This window comes from Podarcis tiliguerta (assembly GCF_965153285.1).
Source record: "Podarcis tiliguerta genome assembly, chromosome: 6".
NCBI lineage: Eukaryota > Metazoa > Chordata > Lepidosauria > Squamata > Lacertidae > Podarcis > Podarcis tiliguerta.
In genome coordinates, this window is record NC_139539.1 from 60,318,362 (window position 1) to 60,339,940 (window position 21,579).

Here is a 21,579-nt window from a genome sequence, read left to right on the forward strand (position 1 = left end):
TCGAGTCCAACCCCCTGCCAAGCAGGAAACACCATCAGAGCACTCCTGACATATGGTTGTCAAGCCTCCGCTTAAAGACCTCCAAAGAAGGAGACTCCACCACACTCCTTGGCAGCAAATTCCACTGTCGAACAGCTCTTACTGTCAGGAAGTTCTTCCTAATGTTTAGGTGGAATCTTCTTTCTTGTAGTTTGGATCCATTGCTCCGTGTCCGCTTCTCTGGAGCAGCAGAAAACAACCTTTCTCCCTCCTCTATGTGACATCCTTTTATATATTTGAACATGGCTATCATATCACCCCTTAACCTCCTCTTCTCCAGGCTAAACATGCCCAGCTCCCTTAGCCGTTCCTCATAAGGCATCGTTTCCAGGCCTTTGACCATTTTGGTTGCCCTCCTCTGGACACGTTCCAGTTTGTCAGTGTCCTTACTGAACTGTGGTGCCCAGAACTGGACACAGTACTCCAGGTGAGGTCTGACCAGAGCAGAATACAGTGGCACTATTACTTCCCTTGATCCAGATGCTATACTCCTATTGATGCAGCCCAGAATTGCATTGGCTTTTTTAGCTGCCGTGTCACACTGTTGGCTCATGTTAAGTTTGTGGTCAACCAAGACTCCTAGATCCTTTTCACATGTACTGCTCTCAAGCCAGGTGTCACCCATCTTGTATTTGTGCCTCTCATTTTTTTTTGCCCAAGTGCAATACTTTACATTTCTCCCTGTTAAAGAGAAATATAGATAAGCAAGCAAGGGCAGAAACTTGGATGACTGCAATAACAGTTACACTAAGGTCCTGTTTGTTGGCCACTCTGAGAATAGATGGGCAGGAATTTTCTTATGCTTTGAGCTGTTTTCCACAAATCAAAATACTTGTCACAGGAACTGTATTGGTTTCTTTCTAAATTAAAGGATGTGCCTAATAGATGGAGTCAATCTATTAATTCTCCTGTAGTTGTGCAAATTACTGTATAAATTATAGGATTATGATTGTCAAAATATCTCAAGACACTGAGTATTAAACATTTTCCAGTGCTGTACTTCCTGAAAAACCTTAAAGTTATAAACCTGTTAGATTAGATATTGTTGGGGGATTAAAGCTGATCAATCAAGGAATCAACTAGGTAAGCACATATAAAAACACAAAATATTGTTGAGTGATTTGCTATAGGAAATGAAAGAGAATAAGTAAGAGGGAACAGAGAAAGCACCGCCTTAACTTTCTCTTGCATTCAGATGGAGCAGATTGATCCAGATTAACAAAAACATGCATATGTATTTGTTTTTACAAAGCTTGTGCTTTTTATGTCTCGTAACGTAATCATGGTGCGAAATTGCAGAAGTTGATAAATTAAAAATTGCCTTGTCTTTTGCAGGATTCAGTCCAGCAGTGGTATCAACAATATGCCCAGGCATACCATACCATCCAAACTAGAGTAGGGGAATTAGAAAATGGTGGCTCAGAGGTAAGTGGATGATGATTCAGTATGCTTCACCAGTAGCCTATGTCAAAGTTGTCAGTAAACAAGGCTAGATTTTGAAATTCAACCAAAGTAACAGATTACATAGCACTTCTTATAATTTTCTCCCTGAAGTTCTTTCAGTAACCATATTTCAGAATCTTCAGGACACCTGTGTGCCATGAAGTAACCAAACACTATTTGAATAATTATTTTTTTTCTTTGCAAACTTGAGCTTATCCTTCTTAAAAGGGGGGGGGGGTGAGGCTAGGCAGTGTGAACCATAGAATTCTGAATTTCCCTTTTTGTGGGATTCTTTTCATAAATGAAAATTATCCAGGGTATTTATAGGATAGGTATTTGTTGGTAGTAGAAACATTCCTTTAATGGAATGAGGTGCATTCCTCTTATGTTCATGATCTACATTTATAATTGCTTGAGTTTTCCTTGGCTGATCTGGGCACAGGAAATCAAGAAAATTGTTCATTGGGCTCTAGCAAAATCTCAATACCATTGTCAAAACACCTGTAATTTTAGGGAAGCATTTTAACAAGGTGATGTAGCAAAGGTGACAGCATCTGAAAAACAGAATGAATTGGTTTTCATTGGTGTTTGGGGTAAAACATCTCCCAAGTTTGGTACTGACCATGTTTCTGGCTCAGATGTCTGAGAAAAAAATACTCTCTCCCCAAACAGTAAAGGGAGATTCTCAGAGATGCTTTGCCTTTAAGAAACTTACACTACTTTTGAATACAGTGGTGCCCCGCAAGACGAATGCCTCGCAAGACGGAAAACCCGCTAGACGAAAGGGTTTTCCGTTTTGGAGGTGATTCGCAGGACGAATTTGCTATGGGCTTGCTTCGCAAGACGAAAATGTCTTGCGATTCCTGGGGGTTTTTTTCCGCTCCCCACCCCCTTTTTCTAAGGCACTAAGCTGCTAATAGTCTTTTAGCAGCTAATCCCTTAAACCTTTAATAGCCGCTAAACCGCTAATAGCGCTAATCCGCTAATGGGCTTGCTTCGCAAGACGAAAAAACCGCTAGACGAAGAGACTCACGGAATGGATTCTTTTCGTCTTGCGAGGCACCACTGTACAGGGAACAACAGATTTGTGTGTGTCCATTTGAGGTGTGACTACACACGTGCACATCGCAGAGACCCAGAAGTGGTAGGAAAAGCAGGCACAGTCAAATGGGCTTATGCAGCCTCTTGCTGTCACACATCATGACCTGGACTGCAACCCTTGCGCAAATTGGGGGTTGCCTGCACATTAATACTCTCCTCTTTCTGTCACAGAATTTATGATTAATCGTTTCTCCCGGAAATATGTCTCCGTTTCTGTTCAGTGGCCAGCAACCATAGTGTTTCCCTTCCTGTGTTTTCTCCATGTAGGAATCTGATAGTGGAGTGTATGGGGACTTCAGTAGCTACTTGCAAGTCATGCCATCGTATTACGCTGCCACCCAGGGGTCCTTCCATCCAGGCATTTTGCCACTGGCGCCTCAAAACCCACTGAAGGTAAGAGGAAAGAGTTGGCACGCTTATTCCTGGAGCGGCCGATAAATTACACTACACAGCTGTGATGGATAGCCTTTCAGCATTCTCATGTATTTTTAAATAGTATGCAAATGAGAAATTTCGTTAGGTACAGCTTTCCAAATGCAGTGGATGGGTAGGATGAAAGTGCAATAAATAAATGAGCTAGAATTCCTTCACACATACATATGAAATGTAAAATTTTTATATTATATATGTATATAGAGAGAGAGTGAAGCAGAGAGACCAATTTGGAAAAGTTCTGCATACTAGTCTGTTTCTCTGTTGGCACCTACATGTTGCTAGGTTGATGTCTTGTGCTGCCACCTAGTGTTCAGAAAACGCATAATGCAGCTTAGGAATTTGTCAGGGCTGCTATACAAAGTCTTTTGACTTCATTTTGTTGCTATTGAAAAACATTCCAAGTAGCCTTATGGTTTGTCCTAGTTGTAACTAGATCTAGTGTTGGTCATCCTTAGAGAGCAGTATAGTTTGCTTATAGAAAGGATAATTCAGTACTCTTTTAAATAACTGCACACACATTGCTGTAATAATGGACTTTTATGATGTTTAGATGGCACCAATAAGAAATGAAAAGCGGGGCTCTTCATACCTCATCACCACTCCAGAAGATGGCCCAGTGGAATACGTTGGTCAGCAAACTCAGGGCTCGGGAGTACATTATGCAGAATTGTATCTTAAAAGAAAACGTGTTTATTAAGATCAGCATCTTGCTTGGAGTCAAAGCCACATTCATGTCATCCTTACCTTTCACTTTTAATATGTATTGTAGATATTGGAGAACCAATCTATGTAGTTTCTCTGAGTAAATTTGTGTGTGGGGAGCTACTAATGGCAGATACCCTCCAGACTAGTTTCTATGCATTGAGTGGCAATTAAGTTATTTCTTAAGCTCTTAAAGAAATGGCAGCTTTGCCCCCTTGAGAATGTTTCTCGAAGCAATAAAATAAGAGTGAGAGGAAATGCTCTTGCTGGGAAAGTTGCAGTGGTAGTCTTAAAGAAACAATTGTGCTGGGTTTTTCCTCCTTCAAAGATTTAGATTCCTGGCTGCAAAGTTAAGTTCATGTTTGATCCTGATAGCAATATTCCTTTATTGGCTTTAATGGGGCTTGCATATTGGATTACAGCCCAGACAATGGTTAGGTTGAGTATAATCATTGCAGTACAGTCTAGTCAAAGTAGGCAGATCTTTTCTGGATTAAAAAATAATAAAATAGCAGTTGTAGCTGCTAAAGTGGAAGTACGCTAGGAAGATATCAACACACTTCATTAAAATAAATGCTTGCTGGCAATAGCAAGTGTGCATGACAAAATTTCCATGAAGAGAATTGATACTAGCTGTGCATTTATAGTCTTAGGCTTCTAGGTCTACTTCTTGTTAATTGGTTTCTTTGGGGAAAAATAATGTGAATTTCCATTTAGTATCCAGTGGAACTGAATTTATTGCTATCTTACTGACTTGCATTTAGTTTAAGGATCTATCACCCTATGTCTATACTACAGTACTCTTGATTAATCACTGCCACCTTGGAAATTCTTCAGTATCTTTTCTTGCACTTTATAACCATGGCAATTATTTGTGTTCACTGGAACCGGGTGGAATGTGGTGTATTCATGCTTTTTGCTGGCTTTTAATTTATTTCTAACTAAGATTCACAGAAAGCTACTTTCCTGTTGTTTGGAACATGTTTGAAATAACCAATACAGCTGCCATTTTCCATAGTGACCCCAATTTGTAGGTTTTTGTTTCTGAAGTAAGATTTAAAATGCATGAGGCCCAGCGTTAGCAATGGTAAAATCTGTAGTGGGAGGTTATGAAGAAATGTACATCAATGAAGGCAGCACAGCTTGTCTCCAGTGAAGAGAGATCAAGGTAAGCCTGATTGAAATCCAGTCAGATTTAAAGTTAGGTGCAGTTTACAAGTTTCTTGATTAGGAGGCTGTTATATAAAACTAATATACATTATTCAGAAGTAACAGAACGTCATAGCGAGATTTTTCTTCTCTGTGTTTAGTATTATTCACATTGAATGTATCTTTTCTGAGCAATCAATTTCTCTGTAAATAAATTGGCAAGCTACACTGAAGTCTAAAGCTGGCGTGGCTTATTGTGTGCTCCTGAAGGTACATTGTGAATGTTGTGAAGCTGAGAAAGGGGAGGAGTTGTATCCTATCAATGCATAGTCTTGTGGCACATTTTAAAGACACTTAGGGTGCTATAAAAAGCAAGCCATGTCAAATATCAGCAGGGCTACCTTTCTGAAAACTTGGTTTGTTGAGCTAGTTGAATATTTGTAACCCCAGCACATGACAACTCTTTTCTTGAAAAGTCAGTGATCCCCTAAAGTGTATGTGTGGTATTGTTAACATGACTGGAGGTCATATTGCTTGAATTTTTAAGTTTCTAGGACAGGCTGGGCAACCTCCACGCACCATAGGTTACCCTTCACCTCTGACCTAGAAGCGCTGCTCTATTTAATTCACGTTGTACTTATGTACCAACCTATTTGCACAGTAAGGGCCCAGATTTTCACAGCAAACTGGCTGCCAGTAGCTGGCGCTGTGATTCTCCCAACAGTTTGACTTCACCTTTAGAGGTGCACACAAGACAGCCAACACCCCTTGAGAAATGTTGTCTCAGCTACAAATGAAGGCAATGCATTAATATTAATTGATAAAATCTTTATTTTTTATAAAGAATAACAAAGTGCATACAGAGTACAGTAGGGGGAAACAGGCAGTATTTGCAAGAGGGTTCTTTACTTGATAGCATTTCTAATTTGTTACACATTACATTATTGCAAATTCTGAATAATTCCTGAAAAGCAATATCTGACTTTAGGAAAAAGACTAGCCTCCAAATTAGTCTTCCATCTGTTAAGACAAGCAAATTCACAGAGTAAGGCAATGCATGCATTCTGGCCCCAGAGCTTGTACATGACTCTCTCTCTTCATTGCAGAACATACTGAATCCTACTTCTTTTATAGCAAGTGCACAATGCAGGAATAATGTACATCCATCCCCCTACTCCAGGTTGGCATATGTTATCTCTTGTAATATCTTCATTTACAGAGTGTGCATTAAAATCCATGCACCATTCAGCCTTGCTGGAGAAATGTCTTCAAAACTCACTATTCTGCTTAACCCCAAATGTTGTCATGCTTCAGTGGTCTTTCCCCTGACATTATTTTTGCACCCCTAAGATTATAGAGTTTTCCTTTTAAAGAGAAGGAAAATATGAGAAGGACTGACTTCTGTGATGTAGAAATTTTGGACTAGATCAGAATGCTCCAGGACAAAGTGCCAATGGTGTCTGGATTTTAATGAATATACTAAAAGCAAATGCTACAAATATATATATCAAGAGGGAGAAACAATGCTGCGATGACAGGAGTTACTTCAGGTTTGCTGCACACAAACTGCTTTTGCGAGTTGATGCAAGCTCAAAAAGTAGCTTGGGATGTGTGGCACAGATCCAAAGTCCCTTTGTGTGTAGGACAAAACTGGTGTTGGATTCCAACCAAAGTTATCTAGCGCACCTCCTTAATATTCATTTTTGAATGCTGTCAAGAACATTTCTATTTATCTGCCATGATTAACATTTTGTACTGTAATGACAGCCACTACACTGTTTGGAAATCATCTTTTGCTCTCTAATACAACATGATTCAAACTTTGTATAGGCACATATCACTTAACAAGTAGCCTTAAAATATTTTTTTCCTCCCTCTAAAGTACTTGGCCCAGCAGCTGAGATCCTACAGGTAGACCCTGTTGGCACAGATATATAAACTGGCAAAATGTTCAGCAATGTTCTCTGCTGCTTATCGGACTCACGTGTTGGCTACTCAAACAGAAAAACCCTTTTCAGACACAACATTACCAAAGTACAAAATTACACTAGGTAATAAAAAGGCCTTGTACACTTTTCAAAACATTTAAGTGGCAAGTATAAAATGCATGGATTACATTTTTTGGATAAGTGCTTCAAATCCTTGAATCAGATTGTGAAAGCTTGTCCGCTCACCTGGGTCTTGAACCCAACACTTCCCCATCAGTTGGTTAACCTAGTAAATGAAAAGGGTACGTTATGGCTTGCACATCGAAAGATTCGGACATTAAGTTTGTGTCTACATGTACAAATTATGATTAAAAGAGCTTTTTCCTGTGAAAGCTCATAAACATCAAGCTGATGGGAATTTGCCCAACACAAGACGATGCATAATAATTCTTAATGCCTTACCTCTGGTGGGCAATTTTTGGGACATGGCAAACGTTTGCCTTCTCCTAATACCCGCACAAGCCGTGTCACTGTCATCTGGCCTTGAGTTGGTCCAATCATATTCAGGAATTCCTGTAAGTTATGAAAACCCACGTTTAATCTCATTTCTTTATTAGTAAAAGGGTACAGCTGGGCTGGGTGCAAGAGTCAAGGGAGAGGGTAGGAGTGGTGCCTGCTTGATGACAAGGGCCCAAAGATAGGTAGCAGAACCTTGGACTATTGGTGTGGAGGTGGGTGAAGAGAGGTTAACGATGGGGGGAATAGTTGGGATATGTATGCATGCACAGCTGCCATTCCAAAGACCAGCAATGTTGGGTTGTACATAGGTAGAAGGGGAGGGAGCATGGGCACTGGGGTGGAGGGTTACGATAAATGGAATGCAAACAAAAGCAAGCAAGTCAGCTTTGCTGTAGAGACCAATGCGGATTACAGAAACCTGGGGAGACAAACTGGCAGAAAACCCAGGCTTCAGTGTATTGAATGAACACCTCCTGTTGTGTCTAGCTAACCAAGGACTGGGACGCTCAACCCCTTAGGAACAGTTTCACATCTTTGCAAAGGATGGACCCCTAAAAGTGAAATTTCCCAAAATAGAGGGTGTGTGGGTGTGTTAGTTATACATCTTTGTCTCATGAGACAAAAACGAGAACAAAGTGTCCTCCAGGTCAAGCTCAGCACAACTTTAAAGTACAGGGAGCCTGCGCTTGGAGAGTTTTAAAGGCACCCAAAGAGAAGTTTAAGAACTGGTAACCCAATTTTATAATGACTATATCCAGTGCTTTTTTTTCAGGAGGTACTCAAAGAGGTGCAGGTAGTGTATACCCTTAACTGTAACAACTTCATGGTGAGTACTGGCACCTATTTGTCTAGAAAAAAAAGCACTGGCTATATATCAAATTGCTTTCTTAAGATCCCTAGACAACCTAGAAGTAGTAATGGTTCTCCTGTGAATATAAACAACTAGTTTCAAACAGAAATCATGGGACCAGCTATATAAAGTATGATCATTTTCATCAAATAAAGGTCTATGTTCATCCTTACATTTCATCCCAAGTTAAGCTTAGGAGTTTAAGTGCTTCGGGGGTGGGGATCATTTTCAGACAGTGAACAACATTCCCCTAAATGCAGTATTATATCCATGTATGCAACATACTTAACTGCCCTGAAATCTGGGACTTTTAAAGAATAAGGGGGGAAAGGACCCCTTAAAGCACTTACACACACTTTACTCTTATTTTGGAAGAAAGCATATGGGAAAGAACTTTTCCTTTCACAGCTACTTACTGCCATTGGACTGCATGCAGGATCACAATAGGTCAGTAGCTCATAGAGGGTCACTCCAAAAGACCAGACGTCTGAAGCAATGTAGAATTTGCTCTGCAGTAAGCATTCAGGAGCATACCTGGAACCATATAACACTTTCATTTACTTTTGGTACAACTGCGGCACAAAAGCCAAAACTCACTTTGCATCATTAAATAGTGGAATTCTGGATAGCGATGTTGCCATCGCAACAGAAACTACTAAGATGACTCCATATGCTTCACACAAAAGTATTATGCATCAATTGAACAAACAAGAAAGAAACAAATATTGAAATAATTAAAGGTAAGAGAAGATTGTAAAGAAACAAATATCAAAGTAAGGACTAATTCTACACTAGTCAGTTAAAACATTAAAAACGTGTTATAAAAATGTGACACCAGAAGGTGCTGTAGAGCAGTGAGCCAACGTCAATGTAAAATTGCATTGAGAGCTTATACTACTTTTTTAATAGTGTTTTCCAGATCAATATAGATCCAGCCTATGTCTGTTTTCAGGCAAAGACAACTACGAGCCACATTATACTTTTGCAAGGAATTCCTATACCTAACCACAAATGTAAGCATAAAATGCATCAATAAATATATGTACATGCCACCACCTGTCAGACTGCTCTTGAACTAGAAAATGCAATACAAGAACCCTTTCTTATGGTCAAGTGATCATTATCAAGTTAAAACCTCCCATTACTTATTGATAACACCTACCATGAGGATAATCCGTAGTGACACACAGTGCAGTTTCAGCTAAAAATAATATCTCTTGCAGCAAAAACTTACAAGCTTGTCACTATATATCTATCTTTCTTCCTTACCAGAACACAGGGCTGTCTTTTTCATCATTGACTTTGTAATATTCCTTATCCGTCTCAATTGCTTTGGTTAGCCCGAAGTCCCCAATCTTCACTCTCTGTTCATTTTCAACTAGAACATTCCTTGCAGCTAAGTCTCGATGAACATACTGTTGAGATCCCAAGTAGTCCATTCCCTGATGGTTAACACACAAAACTTCAAGTACTGTTTCATTCTCTTGCAATTAATTACTTTCTACCTCAAGCACCTCTAACAATGTTCTTTAGAATTTGTACACCCAATCCTTCTGTTTGGTAAGCTTTTCAGTGCTCATAGTCTGAACCTCCTACAGAACCAGCTAGAGTTTTGGAACTAAAGCACATGGCAGTGTGAAGAATCCCTAGGCCTTAGGTTCTTTTTTACTGTTCTAAAAGGTCCTCTCTTTTTCTACTGCTGCTTGGTTACATATATTTTAGCCAGAGAGAAAATTGGCAACAAAGCTCACTTTAATACAAGGCTGTATTATCATTTCCAACATTGTTTTCAACTTTCATAAATGAAATCATTCACCCCATTTAATGTGCCCCAACATGGGGCACATTAAAGGTAAGAAACTGGGAGCAGAGATAAAGTGAAGGATATACATGGTTTGGTATCAGGTTGTATGAAGAACCAGCTACACACACCTTAAAGCTCCTTAAACCCCAAAGTCGGATTCAGGGGATCTGTATTCTGCCATCACCAAGGTTAATAACTGGTGCCCCCACCCTTGTGGACTCTGTCCCTCCCCCAGGAACTTGCCTTTTAAGCAACCCCTAAATACTTTATGCATTTATCCAAGCTGCTTATGGCTGCTGTCCCATTAGCTTTTATTAGCCTTTTTGCTCAGTTGGTTTATTCTTGCATTTTTATTGCAACTGAAAGGCTGGCCTTAACTGGTATGGAAATGTTGAATAAATTATTTTTTTCAAAAAGCTAACAACCCACCCCCATATTCATGCATTATGATTTTAAACAGATATTTCAATTCTGAACACATGAATGAAAATTAAACATCAAGACACTGCTACAACTATATATTAAAATATGTACAGCATTACCTTGCAGATTTGTACAGCGTATTTCAATTGCTGTTTCAGACCGATTTTATTCTTGTTTAGCGGAAGATATTCCTTTAGGCTTCCAGAAGGAAGAAACTCCATGATCAGCTTAATTCCATTTCCACCTTTGATCAAGAAAGCCAAAATTATCTCAAGCAATTTTCAGAGTCAACACCTATTATATAGTGAGTCCAGCCAGTGGTAGTATGGTAACATCTTTACTCATGGCAGCAAGCAAGTATAAAGACACACAAAACCCCAGCCCTGCTGCTACACATAGGCACCTGGGCTAGGACTACCCAACCCAGCTAATTAAAAGCAATCACTACCTCCCTTAATTAGTTCCTGGCTGCTCTGTTACCGTGCTGTGCCTGCAAATTCAATACACAACACTCTTGACCACATTACTACTACTACTACTACTACTACTACTACTACTACTACTATTATTATTATTAATATACTGCCCTATACCTGGGGGTCTCAGGGCGGTCAAGTATTACTTTTAAGTATTTTCCATGGTCCATTTCATCCAGTGTTTTCCTAACACCTTTCCATCCCTCCTAATATCTTTCCGTTCCAAGGAAAAGAATGATTCACAATGACCAGAAAAAGGTCAGTTTGTCTATTTTCCTAGCTGCCATAACCAGGGGATGTAACATGCATAATAAATATGTTCAATGGGATTAAGTGTATTGTATTGCTAGAATTTAGTAATTGGTCTCTTCCTAAAGATGTCTGGGGGGAGGGATAATTTAAAAGCAAACAGGAAAACTGAAAACATTTTCAGAACTTCCAAGACTTACCATCTTCGGTGCAGATTCCTTTGTATTTCACGATGTTTTCATGATAAAGCTTCCTCAGGATTTCGATTTCTTTCTTTAGCTCAGCAATATGGTTCCCACCACAGTCAGGTTTCAGTGACTTTACCGCCACTTGTTCTCCAGTATTATCACCCTCAGGATCGTACCTGCAGAGTTCAACTTTTCCAAAATGGCCCTAATTTCAAAAAGAAAATAAAAAACCATGGTCAGCCACCCACACTCTTGCTTTGCAAAAGAAAGAGAAAGAGAAAATGAGGCAGCTACTTCACCTAGGAGAATGTTTCCATGATACCCAGTGATAGGCCGCATTCGTGATCAGCCACCATTGCAATAACAAACAGGGTGACCTCCACTATTCAGAAGTTCCACAGAAGAAAAATGAATAGGAACCAAATCCCTGCTAGGTTTCTTTTACAGACTTTTGAATCTGCTTCTGGCTTTATTGCTTAGTGGATCTGTGGTTCTTGGGACAATCACTTAACCCTTATGGACCAAAAACCACTCCATACTGGGCGCTTCTGGGTATTTGCTTCAGTCCCTCTTTGCAATACCAGAACATATCTAGCAGGGGTGGCTAACCAGTAGCCTTCCAGGTGGCGTTGGACTATGTTGGATGGGGCAAATGGGAGTTGTGGCCTTCCGGATGGTGTTACTTAGTTACTACAGATGTCAAGCAATAAACAGAATGTCTATAAAACGTGTGTGAGGTGCTTTGTCTCACTGAAGTGTTTGCTACAAGTAAAACAGGGGCCTGGAACTTACACCAAGGGAGGTGGGACTCCCAGGCAGGTTTGAGCTAAGGCATATCTCTACTCAGAAACCTTGGCCTTTGCACTGTGCTGCTTTTGGAGCCCTATGCATATTTACTTATGTCAGAATATTCCACACTTCACTTCCTCTATAAACATATGAAAAATCCACTACCCTGCACAGAGAAATGGGCTGACTTAACATGTTATTCCTGTCTCTAAAAACAATAGAAGGAACACAATGCTGAATGATCACAACAAAAATACAAGCCATCTATGTTTCAGCACACCATGACTACAGGTGCAAAAGGGGGATAAGAGCACCTTGTACAGCACCTCAGTGCCAAATCTTAAAAAAAATACTGAGCAGCAGCAATAGAAGTAAACATACCTCGCCTAAGTCACGAATGCGCTTCAAGAAGCGTTTCTCAAAAATGGTAGGATCAATCTCCGCATTAGGCTTCTTCTCCGAGACGATATCAGGATCTGACACAGGTAAGAATATTAGTGTGGTACAAATGAGTACTTTTACCCTTTAAATTTTCAAATCTGTTTTTACATACGCTTACTTTGCATTTCAACAGACCCCATCACCTTGCTGAATGTTCTCTCAAACTGCAGATTCCTAACATTTGTGTATCTTCCTCTAAATCATTGGCCCCAGTGAAAACCTTCACAGAAGATGGACTTTCTTTAGAAATGAGGGAATTAAACGGGCAAAGGGAAGCTGGCAATATCTGAGGGCAGGGATTAGCAGTCACCCGCTCCATTCTGAACGTTCAGAGTAAACCTTGTAGTCTTATTCCTAGCCAAGAGCCAGCCACCCTCTCACCAAGGCAAGCAGAATCATAGCACAAGGTGTGGGCAAGAAGACTACACACAACCTCTCATTGTATACTAAGGGCTAAGGGAGGGGTATTAACACTGGCAAAATAATCATTAATACACAGGAACTGATGGTGAGGCAGAGCTTGACAGCTCTACCCTTACGTCACCCTGGATGCTTCCATAACTACTGTAACACAAACAATATTCCATGACAACGGCAATCCAAAACAGTGTCGGGTTGCGGATTTTTATGTATAGAGCCATCTTGGTAACTATCTTACTTTCTGAACAGCAAATCCCTTCTGTGCCTGCGGGGGACTATATATGGCTTTTTTATACTGCCATCAAGATGTTTGCAAATTCATTAATGTTCATGTATCCCACAGAGCAAAGGAAATAAAACTGACAATGAAGAGGGGAAATAGGCAAAATAGATGACTTACTTTGTTCTTCTAGCTTGTTGATGTCTCGCATGATTGCTCTGAAGAATGGTCTCTGGCTGGGGTCATAGTGCATGCACTGCTTCATCAGGTCAGCCAGCTCCTTGCAGGATGGGACTGGAAGCGTGAAATGCCCTTCATAAAACCTCTCCTTCTGCAAGATGGGTTGGGAGACACCTGTGTTATTCATAGAGCTAGGAAACATGCCTTCTTTCACGCCCCAAGTTTCAAAAGAGGCTGCTTTCCAGCAGGAAATATCCTTTTGTAGGGGAGCTCTTAGCAGTGGACTGAGGTTTTGCAAAACCCCACTGGGGTTTAATTAGGCTACTCAGAACGTGGCTTCTGTTTGTAAAACTCTACTGCGCTCTACGAAAAGGTTCTTCGGCTGACATCTCCACTTGCCCCACACGCTTTCTACAAGAGAGCTAAAAATGTATTTCCACAAAAGGCAAAATATAGTAAGAAAGGGATACCTTAACGCCGCCACGCCGCCACCACCCAGGCCTTACCTCTGCTAATGTCTTGTCTTTAAGTGGCACTTCTCCATTGTAGCAAATTTCCCACAGTGTTGTACCAAAGCTCCACTTATCAGCAGCCACACTTAATTTTTTTGAGTCTTCTACACATTCTGGTGCAAGCCAAGGGATGCGCTCAACACATTCTGGGAGGAAACAAAAAAATGAGGTGGAAACGGTTTTGAAGCGAGTCATGGTATTGGCTGCTTAAATACACATTCCTTTTTAAACTACTTTTTTTGGGGGGGGGGTGTACATTGAGGAGACTCACTTTTAACGTAAGCACAGAACTATTAATAGAAATAGCCACTCCTATAGAGAAAATACACAGAAGGAAAGGATCTGGAAGCAGTTATGGAATGGGTATGGGTTCGAACCCCACATTGGGTAAAAAAACCCCTGCATTGCAGAAGGTTGAATATGGTCCATGTGGTCGCTTCCAATCTGCAATTCTATGTATCTGCCATATTTCAGCTGTGCGAACAGCCTTGAACTACCTGAGTCACTTGAAAGATTCATTTATTGCCCTCTTGTTTCTAGGGAGAAACTTGCTAAATCTTGTTTTTTTACTTTCCTAGTATTCAAGGGATCTTGATCTATATACGCACATCATTCTTAATTAATGTGTAAACAATCTGCCCATTTTGAGGTGTCCTTTGAGTGCCCTATATTGCAAGAAGGGTGTATAAATATCACATTTTCCCAAAAAAACCAAACCAGTAATTTTGGCCTCTTGGACCCATGTATACCAAATTTCAGGGCTGCACATCATCAAGAGTTATTCCAACACTTTTTTTTTAACACAAAAAAGTTCAAAGTTGCCTTAATATCATGGGCTAGTCAATTGCTTCAGAACCCAAGTTTCTACCGTTCAGTAGCATTGAACAAAATTGAACAAAACTATAGTTCACTGGCTTGTCTGTTTGAAGTACTGCAAGCAGAGAGTCAAAGCCTAGATATGAGCATGTAAATGCAACCAGTGTGCAATTAAGTTATGGCATGCAGTATCATGCTGTGGGCAAGTTAGTCCTTCTAATATTAACCCAATTATAATATTAAGGGCAGTTCGACTTTTTAAGCAGAAGTTGAATGGCCATCTGTCATGGATGCTTTAGTTGCGATATGGACAATGCCAGCTATTCTCAGTGCATCTCTTTGGAAAATTAGTGCCAACACACCCTAGACATACACACTGATACACAGATACAGATGCATGATACAGGTAATAACAAGTAAGGTTGTTTTCTTTACAATTCTGATAAAAACTATTTTCTAAAATAATACCTTTTCTAGACAGCACTGTTATTGGAATTCCTGGATCGCTCAGTTTTATGAAAGGTCCATATTCATTGTCAATTCCTTCTCTTGCCAAGAGTATATTTTTTGTGCAAACGTTTCCATGAACTAGATCTTTGTCCTCCTGCATTTATAAGAGAATGTCATGAAATTGGCATGTTAAGACAATGGCATCCAAATGCACTGAAAACGTTTTTGAATAATCTGAAAAACATGCTTAGAACAACAGTTCACAAAACACTACTGAAGTTCACAGAAGGCAAGCTTCCCCCTGCCCCCCCCCTTTCCACTCACTTCAAGACTGTGCATAACTGGCTTGTCAGAATGCATAGCCAATGCAAGTTGCATTTTGTGATATGGAAGACTTGCAGAAAGAATTGCTATCAGTAGGTAACATCTGGGACTTACCAGGTAGCTCAATGCACTTGCCAATTGCTTTGCTACTTTGAATTTCCAAGGAGTAGTAAGCAGATCGCTCTTGCGGTGCATGAAGAGATCCAGAGGTCCAAATTCAACAAACTCTTCTACCATAATGTCTGCAACAAGCACAGGAAAAAAATTAGTGGTGTAGGAAGAGCACAGATACTTCAATCTCTTTCATGCATTTTTAATTGAGAGGGAAATTGCAGGAAAGGCATATTTCAGGCAGGTTTAACTTAGAAGCATATGCATCACCAATATATATATAGAGAGAGAGAGAGAGAGAGAGAGAGAGACGGAGATGTAATTTTAAGATGAGGAATTCAACTACCACTTCGTTTTGAAAAGCAGTACTCAAAAGATTTCACTTACTTTCCACATCACGGACACAAACTCCATGGAGGAGGACGATGTGTTTGTGGGAGATCTGCCTCATCATGCTTGCCGTCTCAAAAAATGCCTATTACACACACAGGGTGACAGAGCAGAGATTTTAGATCAACGAAACTATGGAAGAAGCAACAGTAAAAGCCTACAGACAGCCAATGTCTAAACAATAACCAAGTTCAGTGATGCGCATATGTTTAAACCACTGCTTGAGTTTGTTATTATCCATGAGCAAAATTCCCCTCACCAATTACAATAGCCCAGGTAACAGGTTTTATGTAAAGTCCTGCAGCCACAGAAAGATCCTGGACTGATTCATGTGGCTGTAACGTGTCGGACAGAAACACAGGTTGCCAGTTTCTAATGACTTATAAAGGGAAGCAGTCTGCTGCATTTCTAAAGCTCCAGTGATGTGCTGTCCAAAAAGCACTTGCTGGTCTGCACCATTAGAGGAGCAGTAGCTTAAGATGCAGCTCCTGTTTCTACCCTATTAATGACACGCAGGAAATGAGAAACCCCTATGCAACACACACCTTCCCCTCCAGGCAAGAAAGAAAGATTTCCTGATAAAATATGTCAGTTACTAACAGAAATTTGGGACACCCCATTCCTAACTGGAAACATGAGACAGATCTTTCACACACAAAGAGACTAGTTTCAGTTCGACAAATACCTTTAATAAATGGGCATTTTATCTCTTCCCAAGTGGAAATATGTATTGATGTAGCCTCACAAACAATTGTATGAACTCCCACCCAGGTTATAAACCGTAATTTCAAATGGGGTTGACAATCATTTATAGTCTTGCATTCCAGACTGCCTATAAAAACTTAGCAGCAGTGACAGCAGCCATTTCATAAAGTGAAACATACCAGAGAAAAGTGCCTGTGACTGGGGTCCAAGACTTTCAGGAGAACCTTCATCGCCTTTTCAGCCTGATAGCTCTCATCTTCCTTATACCTAAGGACCCCAGAGTAAATCTGCGTTCTTGTTCCTCTGCCAAGGTGTTCACCCTAAGTATAGTTTAAATCCAACAGTTAGAAAGTGTGCCATACTTATCCATTGGCTTTAGTATTGCAAGGACCATCACATCACTTTGAGTTTTCATTATCAAGAGGTATATTAATTGTACTATACTCATTTGATAGATAAGAGATCAGTCTTCTGCACTGGTATCAAATGAGTCCAATGTGACAGATATAATTAGAATATTGCCTAATGGCTTCTTTTTCAAACTAACAAGATATGAATGCAATTATTTTGAAATCCTAAAAAGTAATTCCACTTGGGTTGCTATCTTTTCTTCAGACTGCAAGTCAGTTTGATGGGACAGCTTTGATAATAAGTCATTTGTATTCAAATGAATTCTGGAGTCACAAGAGTGTTCTACAAATTGCAGTAAAGTTACTTTATGCTTTACAGAATCATGTGTGGTATGCATTTCTCATTAAGGAAGTCTTCCTCTTTAAAACAAACTGATCTGAGTAACCTTTCACCTAAAAACAGCTTGACTCATAGCTCCCTCTCCAAAAATAGATTAGAATATCCTTTTTGCAACAGATTAATAGCAGTGCATACCATAACTTGCAGGATTTTAAGAAGGCGGAAATGAACCTTTTTGTTACCACAGAAACCTGAAGGTGCATTGTAATCTGAACATTTACGACTGATTTCAACAGAGGTTGGGATAAGGTGATCAGTGTTTTCCTCCATTTTCTTAGACATTAATTAATATTTATCAAAGAGTAATAAAACACAAAATGTTTAAATGTCATGATCACTTACTTGTATTATTTCTTCTTTAAGGATTCGGTGGAAGCTCAGCTGTCCTAACGGGCAGACTGGTTGCCATTCTAGGGATTTCTTTGTCGCCACCAGCAAATTGGAGATTTCTGGAAATACAAAAACCGTTCACTAAAACACTTCAAATAGATTTGCCACTTCATGTGATGTTTCCAGAACAGTGGCAATTAGCCAGCACTGGGGTATTACTGTAGTAGGTAAAACATATGCTGAGCATACGCTTCAGCATTGCCTTGCTTAAAACACAGAAAGCTTAGATGAGATACAGACTTTTTCTATGAGAAACACAAGTTGAAGTTAAAGGTTTTCCGTGAGAAATATACGGTACTTCTGTAAAGTATCTTTACAGAAAGACCCCCTTAAAGACTCTACCTCTTGGCTTTGGCTGACAGCACTTCTTTAGTGTGAAGACTATATTGTCTGTCCTAAGCATCTGTCCTTTTAAATGGTCCATCAACTCCTTCAGAGATAGAAATAAGCGATCAGATCCATGTAAACGACATCCATCTTTAGTCATTTCAATCTGGAAGTTCTTGTACTGTTTTGTAGGGTTCAGCATTTGCTGTGGGGAAGGAAGGAAGACAGAATAAATCATCATCAAGTAAACCCAAGTAACATGGAGATAATAATTAAGTCTAAATGTATTCCTGAAAAAATTTCCAGTAAATGCAGTGAAATCATACTAGAGGTTTGTTTATCAAGCATTTGATGAAGCATTTTCATCCTATCTTGTGACACAACGAAGGAGTCCTGGATGATTCATCACATGTATGACAATGAGAGGAAACATCACATGTATTTTCTCAGCCAGAATCTGGAACAATGTCATCAATAGCTTTGCCATCCAATGTAGGTTGATCAGTTAACAGTGCCATGTCAATCAGAGAGGTACAATGACAGATGATTTCGGATCTCCTTGGCACCAAAATTTCAGATTAATACTTTAACTACACATAAATCACACTCCAACTGGTAGTAGAAATACTACAGATGAGAAGGGACCGCCACACCTAGATTATTATTTAATCAACCACTCCCTGTCTCTAGTTTACCTTCCAGATAGCAGAATGGTACATAGTATGGAGTCTGCTTAAATTTGTCACATGCAGAAATAGACTCAGCTAGTTTCAGCTTGCAGGCTGTCTCAGAAATAAGTGGGAACAAAATGTCACACTTGTGCTGGAGTCTCATGAGCATATAAAACTAGCAAAGGCAAGACTTTTCTCAATCCTAAATCCATAAATTATTTTTTATAGATCAAAGTACAGTCTTTACAGCTAAAGCTATTGGGCATATAAATGATAACTCTTATCGTACCTGTGAGTATTCACTACATATAACAGTCATGAGGATGTTATGGAAATCTGTACAGCTCCACCTCAAGACATACATCCCCTCCTCATTTCCTTCTTGCTTCAGCTTGTTGATCGCATAATCTGTGCTGGAAGTGTTAAACAATGAGCAGTTATACTTAAAAGCCTCTTGAAAGCAAGCCTGTCATGTAGCAAAACTGAGCCAATTTTTTAAAAAATATGGGATAACCACAGCATAGACATTTCAGGTAGGGGCCATCGGGAATTCCAAATAAAAACAAGAGTGAGAAATTCAGAATATTAAATTCAGTTTTCATTACCTTAAAAGTTTGGAGATTCTGTAAATAGCAGTTTAAGAACAGGTTCAAATTTTGGACTATAACTCATATTTCTTAACATTTGTTTTTTTTAAAAAAACTTTTTAAAAGATTACTGAACAAAGTATCCAAGAGGTAAATTGTTTCAAAAAGAGGAACAGACAATCTACTACTACTATCTTTTATTTAGATACAGTTCCCACAAGTTGCAAAAAGTTGCAAAATCCTTATTAAACACATAGAAAGCATTCCACAACCAAGAATACCATGCTTATTCAAAAGTACCACATATGGAGGTATCTTCTCTAGATGTTCATATTATTATTATTAAGTTAACCAGTGGCACTGAATGTGGGAAGGGAATACTTTAAGAACAATTTTAGCAGCTGAAGCTGTTATCAGTTCCTTCACTTCAATGTAACCATTTACTTTGGTTTTAATTATTCTGCAGAGTCCAAAATGGCATTGGCGAGAAATTACGTGCATGTTGTTTATGTGAACAAAACTTTACAAAGTATAGTATAGTATTTGAAGGATATCAACTAACCATATTGGACCATGGCAGCCATTTTTAATGTTGTGTTTTATCAACGGCGGCGCGACATCAGTGCAGAGATAATGATGGGCATCTGCAGTAAGCCTGAAATACCCATCTATCAAAGAGGCAAATGACAAAGCTTCCTCGCACGAAGACAGCTTGAATTCCTAGAGTAGAAAAGTAATTTCATGAAGAATTATTCCTCTTCAATTAAGAAACAAGAGTAACCAACATTTAGGAATCCATTTGTTTGCTTAGGATTTTGAAGGTTGTAAAATGTGTATCTATCACACACAATGGACTTGAGAGGAATTAAGTTAGTTAGTTAGTTAGTTAGTTAGTTAGTTAAAAGGATCTTCAGCTTAAATCCATAGCACCTGCTCTGAGGAGGATAAACTGAAGACCCATTAAAAAGGAAACACCTCCTCTAGATCTTGGCATTTTCCTACAAAAACGTTCACCCTTCTCTGGATTCAGATCTACTGAACCTCAGACACAGCGTCCCAGTAATGGGAAGCAGATCTTGTATGCACAATCAAACAATTTGCATAGGATAGATTGCTACCTTAATTAACAATACACAGTTGGGTTTCTGTCAGTACTTTTACAACACCTTACGCAAGTGGTTTGGATGATCACACACATATATATGAGCTAGATGAGTCTCATGTATTTTCCAGTCCTTTGATGACAGTGTAAATAGGACCAAGTTCCAATTTCAAATAAGGTTCAGCAGGCTACTGCAAAAAGGGTAAGATGAGCCTTGTCACATGCTGAAATTCTCTTGTTAATAATTTACACTGATAGAATAACCTCCCTAGTGCAACACTTGATTTTCTACCAAAGGCCATAGAATTAAGTAATGGTAGTTTTGTTATCATTTGCACAGAATTCAAAAGTGTATGAACATGTGTAATGGGATCTAGAGCTCTTACCATCCTTTTGTTATCTTGCTTGTAAATGCAGACCGTGGATTCCTTGATCACAAGGTGAGTAATTTCGGGAAAGTAACAAAAACTATTCCATTCTTCTCTCTTACTTTTTTCTTCGTTTTTCTTGGCTTTGCCATCTGATCTTTTCCTCTTTGTTTTGTGTTTCTCTCTCTCGCTCTGTGTAACCTGTGTGACACAAACACATGGAGATTAGGGGCAGAAAGATAGAAGGACCCTGAACCTGAACAGTTCTGGAACTGTGTGTTGTGCCATGTGCTTGCACAGAAAAGACATAAAAGAACACTGAATGATAAAAGTGAAATCAAATTAATTGTAGGCAATTGTGTTGGCCTACAAAAAGGCAGTTTTATATTTCTTCAATTGTAATTGAATTACAGGGCTTGTCCACATTTCTGCTTGTCCCATAAAGAGAAAGCATGGGTCTGAGCAGTTTTTAATTTGTCCCAAGGAAAACCCACTGTTTACCACTGAATCGGAACAAACATCAATCTGCAGAAAAACAGTTTGTTCCAATTCAGCAGCAAACACTGGGTTTTCCCAGGAGAAAATGGTGTGGCAAGTGGAATGAGCCCCAAATGAGGCTTTAGAAGTGCAAGACATCCCATTAGTATTGAACCATGATATGAGCAGGTTTGCAATGCAAACACCTGCTCCTTCATTCATTCTTGATCATCTCACGCCCAT

The 21,579-nt window shown here is 39.5% G+C and overlaps 2 protein-coding genes across 3 annotated transcripts in view; one reads left to right on the forward strand and one right to left on the reverse strand.

Annotated features, from left to right (window-relative positions):
• Positions 1 to 5,109, forward strand: part of RAVER2 (ribonucleoprotein, PTB binding 2) — a 45,279-nt gene extending 40,170 nt beyond the window's left edge. For both annotated transcript variants that reach the window (XM_083448035.1, XM_083448034.1), the window contains exons 12-14: positions 1,375 to 1,464; positions 2,851 to 2,976; positions 3,569 to 5,109. In XM_083448035.1, the coding sequence (XP_083304161.1) occupies positions 1,375 to 1,464; positions 2,851 to 2,976; positions 3,569 to 3,715 (363 nt within the window). In that variant the 3' untranslated portion in view covers positions 3,716 to 5,109. The remainder of the gene's footprint in view (positions 1 to 1,374; positions 1,465 to 2,850; positions 2,977 to 3,568) is intronic.
• Positions 5,110 to 5,682: 573 nt separating this feature from the next.
• JAK1 (Janus kinase 1) overlaps positions 5,683 to 21,579 on the reverse strand; it is a 34,908-nt gene continuing 19,011 nt past the window's right edge. Inside the window, exons 8-25 of the mRNA XM_083447979.1 lie at positions 20,878 to 21,060; positions 19,952 to 20,109; positions 19,092 to 19,215; positions 18,147 to 18,336; positions 17,757 to 17,863; positions 16,844 to 16,984; positions 15,957 to 16,044; positions 15,573 to 15,700; positions 15,153 to 15,288; positions 13,863 to 14,014; positions 13,357 to 13,507; positions 12,477 to 12,571; positions 11,319 to 11,511; positions 10,513 to 10,637; positions 9,436 to 9,608; positions 8,583 to 8,700; positions 7,260 to 7,370; positions 5,683 to 7,083 (exon numbers count right to left, since the gene is read on the reverse strand). Coding sequence (XP_083304105.1) covers positions 6,982 to 7,083; positions 7,260 to 7,370; positions 8,583 to 8,700; positions 9,436 to 9,608; positions 10,513 to 10,637; positions 11,319 to 11,511; positions 12,477 to 12,571; positions 13,357 to 13,507; positions 13,863 to 14,014; positions 15,153 to 15,288; positions 15,573 to 15,700; positions 15,957 to 16,044; positions 16,844 to 16,984; positions 17,757 to 17,863; positions 18,147 to 18,336; positions 19,092 to 19,215; positions 19,952 to 20,109; positions 20,878 to 21,060 — 2,475 coding nt within the window. The 3' untranslated portion in view covers positions 5,683 to 6,981. The remainder of the gene's footprint in view (positions 7,084 to 7,259; positions 7,371 to 8,582; positions 8,701 to 9,435; positions 9,609 to 10,512; positions 10,638 to 11,318; positions 11,512 to 12,476; positions 12,572 to 13,356; positions 13,508 to 13,862; positions 14,015 to 15,152; positions 15,289 to 15,572; positions 15,701 to 15,956; positions 16,045 to 16,843; positions 16,985 to 17,756; positions 17,864 to 18,146; positions 18,337 to 19,091; positions 19,216 to 19,951; positions 20,110 to 20,877; positions 21,061 to 21,579) is intronic.